The sequence below is a fragment of the Hyposmocoma kahamanoa genome, unplaced genomic scaffold, assembly GCF_003589595.1.
Source record: "Hyposmocoma kahamanoa isolate Upper Pololo Valley unplaced genomic scaffold, ASM358959v1 120, whole genome shotgun sequence".
NCBI classification, from domain to species: Eukaryota; Metazoa; Arthropoda; class Insecta; order Lepidoptera; family Cosmopterigidae; genus Hyposmocoma; species Hyposmocoma kahamanoa.
In genome coordinates this window covers 3,310,395-3,320,049 of record NW_020653415.1, presented here as the reverse complement: position 1 = coordinate 3,320,049, position 9,655 = coordinate 3,310,395, and the positions used below count along the sequence as shown (strand labels likewise).

At 38.0% G+C, this 9,655-nt stretch overlaps 1 protein-coding gene across 1 annotated transcript in view; it reads left to right on the top strand.

Moving 5' to 3' along the window:
• The window catches only part of LOC113240174 (fatty acid synthase-like), a 34,546-nt gene extending 25,426 nt beyond the window's left edge, over positions 1 to 9,120 (top strand). Inside the window, exons 32-37 of the mRNA XM_026477415.1 lie at positions 5,365 to 5,473; positions 5,616 to 5,766; positions 5,873 to 6,023; positions 6,097 to 6,244; positions 6,323 to 6,499; positions 6,574 to 9,120. Of these exons, the coding sequence (XP_026333200.1) occupies positions 5,365 to 5,473; positions 5,616 to 5,766; positions 5,873 to 6,023; positions 6,097 to 6,244; positions 6,323 to 6,499; positions 6,574 to 7,278 (1,441 nt within the window). The 3' untranslated portion in view covers positions 7,279 to 9,120. The remainder of the gene's footprint in view (positions 1 to 5,364; positions 5,474 to 5,615; positions 5,767 to 5,872; positions 6,024 to 6,096; positions 6,245 to 6,322; positions 6,500 to 6,573) is intronic.
• Positions 9,121 to 9,655: the final 535 nt, after the last annotated feature.

Below are 9,655 nucleotides of genomic sequence, written 5' to 3'. Positions count from 1 at the left end.
ACACACACACACACACACACACACACACACACACACACACACACACATACATACACACACACACACACACACACACACACACAATTTACACATTACAACGTATTGTACTGATTTAGCTTTCTAACTTTGTTATCTTTTCTTTTCTTTTTATTATGATGTATTAATAGTTATTAACTGCACCTTTGTCACATATTTCTAGATCGAGTCTGAGAGTCGGAATACTGTAACACAGGGTATCCTAGTACAGATTCCGCTCTTTCACAATGGTCAAACACATTGTCATTTCAACTTCTGTATGTATCTATTATAAGATGAATACCATTGTGATTGGAAATAAATGATGATTATTATTATTATTATTATTATTATTAACTTACGTTTGTTTCTGCCAGAAGAAAGTCTCTTAGCAATATTTTTGAAGTGTTTCGAAGTTATAGAATACACAAAACATTCTTTGGAACCCATCGACTTACAATCACCTCGTGCCAAAAATGAATGAGGCTGACAAAATATGCAACTCATACATAGGGCGCACTATAAGTTTCCGGACCTGTCCGCTTACATAAACAATATTTAAAAAGTAATTATAACATTTGAAAATTTAACTCTTTGGCTGTAAAATACAGTTTGTTTCATGTCTGTCACTGTCACTTGTTTTTGCTTTGTGGCATCATTTTAGAAATTGGTTGTATATATTGCCATGGATTTAACTCGTGAAAATTTTCGTAGTATGATTTTCTAAGACTTTAAGTGTAATCTAACAGCTCAGTGGAGTTTCTCTCGGCTTCAAACTGCTTTCGGCGATGAAGCACCATGCAAGACGACTATTTATAGCTGGTTTGCAGAATTCAAACGCAGTCGTATAAATCTCAGTGACGAATTTCGTGATGGTCGCCCGTCCACTGATGTGAACAATAAAAACATCGATGCTGTGCGCCGTATAATCAAAACAAACAGGCATGTGACATACCATGAGATTCGGGCATCTTTAGGCATAGGCATGACTCAAATACAATCAATACTACACAAACATTTGGGTGTGAAAAAGCTGTGCTTTCGGTGGATCCCACACAATTTGACTGAGGCTCTAAAAACGGATCGCGTCACTTGGTGCAATGCCATGCTTACCAGATTCAATAAAGAGGCGCCAAATTAGGTGTGAGATATAGTAACAGGTATACATGTAAACAGGTAAACATGGATTCATAGTTACGATCCCAAAACAAAGCAGCAATCGTGCGTATGGGTCTTTCGAGATGAGCCGAAACCAACCAAAGTTACGCGCGTGCAAAGTGTCTCTAAGCGGATGATTGCTCTTTTTTTTAAATAAAACTGGACACATGGCTACTGTTGCTTTGGAGAATCGTTGTACCGTGAATAGTGATTGGTACACGACCATTTGTTTGCCGGAAGTTATTGATAAGCTCCATAAAATAACCGTAAACGCCGTATCATCTTGCACCACGATAATGCCAGTTCTCACAGCGCCAGACAGACAAATGAATTTTTGAAGCAGAACAACGTTGACCTTATGAGCCATCCCGCGTACAGTCCCGACCTGGCACCTTGTGACTTTTATTTATTTCCAAAAATTAAGAACCAGTTACGCGGTCAACGATTTTCAGCACCTGAAGAGGCTGTCGAAGAGTATAAAAAATATGTTTCAGAGATTGTCACGAAGGAGTGGCATAAATGTTTTCAATAGTGGTTCATTCGCATGAAAATTTGCATTAACGTTCCGTTAGGAGAATATTTTGAGAAACAATAAATTTATTTCTGACTATGTATTTTTTTCTTATTCATTCCGGAAACTTATAGCGCGCCACACGTATCATTGTCTTTAATTATCCTTGAGGTATATTGTTTCGTGAAGAGGACAATTTTTAAGTGCATATATTGCCTTTGCCATCCATATTGCTTGATGCAGACTCCCTGAAACTCTGAAAGCGAAGTCGTTTCTAGACCAACCTCCCGGGTACACAAGTAAGAGTTGTAATAACTCCTTGTAGTCTTCTCTTGGATGGTTACCGTTGTTTAGAACGTTTTGGATTGACGACCTCCGTGCTCGAGTGACTTGCACACCGGTTTTCATGGTGTCGTCATATCGGAGGTAACGGGTATGATCCACCCACGGCCCGATAAATGAGAAAAACGAACTTTTCTTTTCTTTTCTTTTGTCTCGGATCTTGGTGTTTGTGGCAGCGTCATAGTTTCCAATTTCCATAACATAAGTGCTTTAGTTACCTACTTTGGGATCAGAGCGACGTATGTGATGTTGTCTGATGTTATCCAGTCCTGTTCCTTTGAGGAGTCCGAGATCCTAAAAACTTACTACAAGGTACCTTTTCTACTATGGTTCCCACTTAATTAAACAGAATTAACTACAAAAAATTAAAGAAATACATGAAAAGCTCATTAGTGTAAAAGCACTTCAATATTCGAAATTTCACTAGTATGAAATAAACGTGAAGAAGTGTGCAACCCCTTAATATTAGGGGTTAAAATATGAAATTGCCGTTTTATTGCAATAGGTTCTTTGAATTTTCATAGAATCTTCATGGTTTGAGGTTTTCGAATGAAACTTTTTTCAAATGGTTTCTGTGATTTTTTTTTTTAATTTGAAACATTTGAATATCGACTTTCAATTGTTTTTGTTATTCAATTTAGACAAGAAAGATGGATACTGCGAAAATTCGAGTGATTTTTGAATACGAGTTCCGACGCGGAACTAACGCGGTAGAAACAGCCCGCAATATCAATGCTGCGTTTGGAGAGGGGTCTACTAACGAACGCACCGTGCGATTTTGGTTTAAACGCTTTCGTGATGGAAATTTCGACTTAAAGAACGAGTCACGAGGAAGACCGCCCACACAGGTGAATAACGATGAATTAAGAGAGATAGTGGAAGCCGATCCTAGTCAAACTACCCAGGAATTAGCGGCATGGTTTAACGTTACCTTACCCACAATATTGACTCACTTGCGTCAAATCAATAAAATAAAAAAATACGAAAAATGGGTGCCTCATGATTTGACTGATCTACAGAAAGAAACGCGTGTTGAAACTTGTGTTGCCTTGTTGAACCGGTACAGAAATGAAGGAATATTGGATCGAATTGTAACATGTGATGAAAAGTGGACTCTTTATGATAACCGGAAAAGAAAAATGCAATGGCTGACCCCAGGTCAAATGCCACAACAGTGTCCTAAAGCAAAACTTACCAATAAAAAGGTAATGGTAACTGTTTGGTGGTCTCAGCATGGTGTTATTCACTATAGTTTTCTCCGATCTGGTCAAGCAATAACGGCAGATGTCTATTGTGCCGAACTCCGAACCATGTTGACAAAACTAGCAGTAAAACAGCCCCGACTCATGAATCGATCTTCACCATTATTGCTCCACGACAACGCGAGACCTCACACAGCACGAGAAACCATTTTGACCCTTCAGGAACTGCAGTTAGAAACCATTCGTCATCCTCCGTATTCACCAGACCTTGCTCCAACGGACTACCATTTTTTTCGTGATTTGGACAATTATCTACGTGACAAGAAGTTTTCTTCCCAGGAGGCAGCACAAAATGCTTTCACACAGTTTGTGCAGTCTAGATCGTCGGAGTTCTATCGCAAAGGCATTAATAACCTTCCCATTAGATGGCAGCAATGTATAGATAATAATGGCAACTATTTTGATTACATAAATTTGTTAAAAATTTAAAAAATAAACAATTTAGATTTTCAGTACAAATCGGCAATTTCATACTTTAACCCCTATTATTATCCAATGGTCTTGAAATTCTGCATATATATTTTATACAACACTGAGACTCGGGGCGTAAGCAAAGCATATGAAAATCACATCTTTGGAAAAATGAAACACCTTATGGGAGTGCTTACAGCGACTTTTTGGACTGGAGCCACCGTCACGTTTCCACTATCGCACCTCCCGCCTAAGGAATAGAGCCCAATCCTCACGACATTGATGCCTAGCAAAGCAAGATGTGGAATACTGAGACTCGTGGAATATTCCTCTTGAACTCTTCCTTTGCGATATGACATGGCATTCTTCAAAAAGCGTGTCAAGAGGGCTCTCAAAGGCTGGAAACGCATAGGCTGCTCATCTGATGTTGCAGATGTCCACGGGTGACGATAATCACCTCCCATCAAGTGGCTCGTCTACTTTACGTTAAAAAAAATTGAGTCTCACTAACTAAATAATACGACTAACATCTTCCGTGGGACATAGAGGCGGAGATGCTGGTCGAGGTCCACCAATATAAGTAGCCAATTGCTGCGTACAGCTTGCCTGATCCATGCACTCTGAGAGGGGTAGCTTTTTTTTAACTTACTGAGTTCCACTTGTGAGCGAAAAGGATTGATCGTTAATTTAGTGGTGACTCGGCGGCATTTTTCACACGCTAGCCTTCATAAGCGGGTCCCAATGCATTACCTCGGCACAATGCCCACAAATTATTTAAGTAAATCTGAGGAAACTCTTTATAAGTCATCTTGAGGGAATCCTTATTTTTCAATTTGAACTTTGCGGAAAGAGTTTTGAAAGCCGCTCTGTTCGTCTACAGCTTACTTCAACAATTCCGTCAAAGTATCTAGTAAGAACTCTCCTTAGAAGTTTATATGAGGACGAAGAATTGTCATGTTTAGGAAATGAAACTATATTTCCAGATTTAAATCGCATATATTTGTTTTTTCAAACAAACCGACGTTTCGGGCCCTTGACCATGGGACCTGTAAAGAGCCCGAAACGTGGCGTCGGTTTATTTGAAAAAACAAATATACGCGATTTAAATCTGGAAAAATAGTTTCATTTCCTATGTGTAACAATCGCGAAAACCTAAGAACTCGAACTGTTATGTTGTTTGTGTTTATCATTTATTTCCATCCTAAGATGAGTCGCACTTGGTAGCGCAAGACCATATCAGGCTTAGGTAGGGTAGAACTAAGTAATATTTCTGCACAATAAATACAAAGCCTAACCGTTAAATAGTGTCAATACGGCCGACAGTATCTGATCACTTTTAGCTCGCTAACTATAGACTATTATTTACAAGGAAATGTAATTTTACGATTATTTAAAATTTCAATTCGAAGTATAAGGTTTTTTTTTTATATTTATACGTTGGATCTCGACGGGAATCCATCGAGATTGCCATCCAATGAGAACCAAAATCGTGACTTTTAGTCCACCTCTCGCCACTTCATGTAATAGCAATGGTTGAAAAAGCAAGTAAGGAAAAACGTTATGGCGTCAAAAGAGATGATTACATGGACGTTAATAAGTGACTGCTATCTCATGTATGTTATACTTGTAAGCTGTTCGAATAATGGTCAAGATTTTTTTTTGCAGATACTTTGCTATTGTTTGCTTTGGCGTTACTGTCGGCCAAAATACATGCCATACTCGCGTTCGTGATGGTTTACCGGCGACAACTCTTAATTTGTGTGCATTTAAAAAGGTAAAAATTCGTAAATATGACTGACAATTTGTGTTTATTTTTAATTTGTAATTATTTTTTCTTTTTTGGATCTTAAAGGACACTTTTTATGTAATTGATTTATGTGACAACGGTATGACTGTAATAAAATATTTTTATTTAGAGTGGTACTGAGGAATATGCACAAGATTCATATACATGGAGAGGTGCGTTGCATACAATAGAGCGAGCTATATGCACGTCTCAGTCGACGTTGCTGGCTCTTCCCTCAAAAAAACAAACTTCGCTGTTGCAACAAATTAGTAGGCGTGCCAGTAAGTTTTTAACATATTACCCAAATTGACAGTAATAAATCTCGTAGCATGGTATAATATTCGTTTCATCTAATGAAAATATCTACTAATTGCTCATTGTTATCAGAAATTAGTATCTCTGAAGATACACAAGATGAAATCACACTTCAAGATATGGGCATCGAGTTAAGAAAGGTGTCCATTATTCAAACGTTCCTGCGAGACGTCTTTAATATTTACTTGGATGACGAAGAAATTTTGAATTTGACTTCCCTAAAGTAAGTTTTTTAGTCAAATGAGAGCTGACTGTACAATAATTGACAATTCGATTGAAAAATATGAAATTTGCAGAATTCGAGAATTGGAGGACACAATAACAGGGAATAAATTCAAGTCCGTGCGTGGCCTCGGGACTTTCTTTTCATATGTTGACCCTGACGAACTGCTCGCCACAAATGAATGGGTCTCCTTGCCAACACGCGTTGATAACGGCAACATGGTAATTGTTTTGATCATGTTTTATTATACAGACATTGGGAAAATTTATCGAGACTTCATCAAACAAGGTTTCTTTCAGAGAGAGGATGAATTCGATGTTTCTAAGAAATATATATTCATCATTCCTGGAATGGAAGGCCACTATGCAAGGTTTCAAGTGCTGGGCGAGAGGCTCATGTTATCCGCCATCGTGCTGCAGCCTGGCCTCGACTTATTACACGAAAGCATCCGGGAAACTGCTGAGAGATATGCCAAAGTAATTATAAAAACTTACTATAGGTTTTGTCATTCAAATAGTTGTATATTCTATAATTATATTTTCTTTTTTAGTTTTTACTGAAAAAACTCGAAGTAAAGAACAACTATTACCTATTAGGGTACGAATCTGGAGTTTCAATATCGTTAGAGGTAGCTGCTATCCTAGAAGAACACGGTGTGACTGGCACAGTGTTCTGTGTTGGTGGTACGCCAGAAGATATTCAAGCTACACTCTTGGATCAAATTAGTGAATATGAAACTGAGGAAGCTCTGCAGGATGCAGTGGCGAAACATATGTACGGTTTGATGTCAGGGAACACTGAACAACTAGACCAAACCCTCGTGAACGTATCATCATGGAACGAAAAGATAGAGGCGCACGTCAGAACTTTATTGGGAAAGGTGCCACATTCAGCGCAGTATGCTCGAGCGTGGATCAAGACGGCTTATACGCGCATAGCACAATTGCGATCATACAAGGTACAGCCGCGGCAGCTGCGGTCTAAGCTCATCCTACTTCGAGCATCTCTCAGCACTGACTTACCCTCGTTCGAAGAAACGACGGCTTTAATGCAACGCTACTCCAAACAGCCTGTGGCAATGTACCAGTTACAGGCTCCTCTAGCGGAAGCAACTTATGACCTGCGCTGTGGAGGGATTATAAATCGCCATTTGGATGACGAAACTCAGCAGGCTTACAAGGAAGCCAACCTTTGTGAAACTTACTTGGTAAATCCAACCAAGTTCATAGATTGTAATGACATTACAAGTAATTAAAACCCAATTTTCAATATTTATTTTACATTGTTATACGTACCTATTATTACGAGCCCTGTACCTACGGTGGGGTCCGGCTCGGCCTGCGGCGCGTAGTCGGATTTAGATTACGGGGTGTGCTTATGTTCTTCGGTGGCATAGCTGTTAGTACCTACTATGGGCGCCTTTTGAGGAGATTCCGGGTTCTATTCTCGATTTGGGCCAATTTAACTTTGGAAATTGGAACGATAATTTCCAAGTTAGTTCTATTCTGGGTATTGCCCTCAGAATAATTGTTATTCAGAGATTCATAGTACAGGAAATTCCCTAATTTGAGACCAGATATTTGATGTAATCGTCTGGCATTTGTTTTCCCTAAATACCTCAGCAGTTCAGCACCAATGACTTTTGTTTAAAACAATTAAAATAGCTCTTTGATGGCGCCCATAATTAAATATTACAAAAATATATTTTGACCACAAATTATTATCAGATAATCCTAAAAATCTTTTCATGCCAATTTTTATCCCGAACAAAGCAAGTTTTTTCAACAGCTAATTATATCGAAAAAAGTACGCTTGTACGGCGGCTACATGGAAAAATGGCAAAAACAAAATTTTTACCCCTAACTATAATTAGAAGCTATGGTATTTTCAGTCAAATTACAGCAAATTTTTATCTACTGCCAAAAAAAGTTTGTATGGCAGCCATAATGAAAAATGGCGAAAAATAAATTTTCATCGCGAATTATTATTAAACACTCATGGAAACCCCGACATGCCAATTTTCAGTCGAATTAGAGCAAATTTTTATCTGCCGCCAAAAAACGCTTGTATCGGGGCCACATTGATAAATGGCGGAAAGCTAATGTTGATCATAAATTATTACCTAGAGACTATTTCCTAGAGAAGCCCACATGCTAATTTTCAAAGGGATCAGAGCAATTTTTTTCTGCCCACAACGTAGTCCTGTATGGCGGATATATTTGAAAATGGCGAAAAACTAATTTTAACCACAAATTTTCATCCGGCACTCCTGTGGATGCCACATTTCAGCATGCCAATTTTCAGTCGAAACAGGGCAACTATTTTTTAGCAGCCATGTTTTGACGAAAAGAAACTTGACACCAAATTATGATTAAGGACTACTAAAACCTCCGCATGCCAATTTTCAGTCGGATCGAAGCAAGTTTTTCTTCGGCCGCCATTTTGAATTCGCCATCTTGAACTTTTTTTCCACACACAGTTGATCACTGTTACCCTCTATGACTTTCCTTCCAGCACCTCCTACCTATCACTAATAGTTTCCGTGGTTCCGTGAAGACTGAAATTTCCATGGCTGCCATCTTGTTTATTTGAATTTCGAACATTTTTTGCTTTCTGTAGAAATTGACCAAGGTGTATCTCATAAAAGTGCACAAATATCCCCCCATGTATTATAGTTGTTGCAGGCCGTTGATCACTCGTTTACAATCGGGAAGTATGCGTTCTGTTTCTACCAGTGAGTCGTAACTTGTAGCTGTATAGACATATACATAATAACATACTGAAATATTATAAGGAAGGTGTGGTTGAGTTATGAAGATAAGTTTCTTGAAATATTACTTATTTGACGTTTGCTGTTTCTGTTATTTTTATTTTCAAACCACAATCTCAAAACTTGCTGATGGAAGAATTCACTAGCGAGTAAATAAAGATGTGCTTTATTTAATTTGTTTGTGTTTTAGGTTTAGTGTTAGTTTATCAAAGATGTGCTTATTACATAAATTGCAAATAAATGCGTGCATTTTATTTCGTTCTAAGCAATTGGAGTCGATACTGGTTGATCTACGTATCCGCTTTTAACACAACCATGGAGGTAACCTGCACAGCACTAGGAGTAGTAGAACAGCAGAAATATCGTTACCGAAAAACTATTATTATAGTAATAACACAAACAAGACAAACTGTATGTATTCATATATTACATAATATTATATTGTGTATTCTTATAGAAGTTTGTGTGGTTGTTTTCCATATAGAAACTATACTACATTAGATAATTGAACAATCCAAAATATTGCTGAGAATTCGTTTCAGCAAAATAATTTTTCTTAAATAGAATATAATATACACACTTTGCTCCAAAAAAAGAATGTAAAAATATAATATCCCTGGATAGGAGCTTACGGAGTTTTTTAATAATAACTTTAAATTAATTTATAATTTACAAATTATTACACTATTTAATTCCATTCCATTCCATCGCCGGGGGACTAGGCGAAGGCTATGTTGTGGATATTCCAAAGATTCGCACGAAGCGTTACGTTTCCACATTTATATGGCGAACGGCTATGGAGTGGAATTCCTTGCCTGCAGACTAAGGATCGTATTCCCGAACTCTACTCAATGCTCAAGTT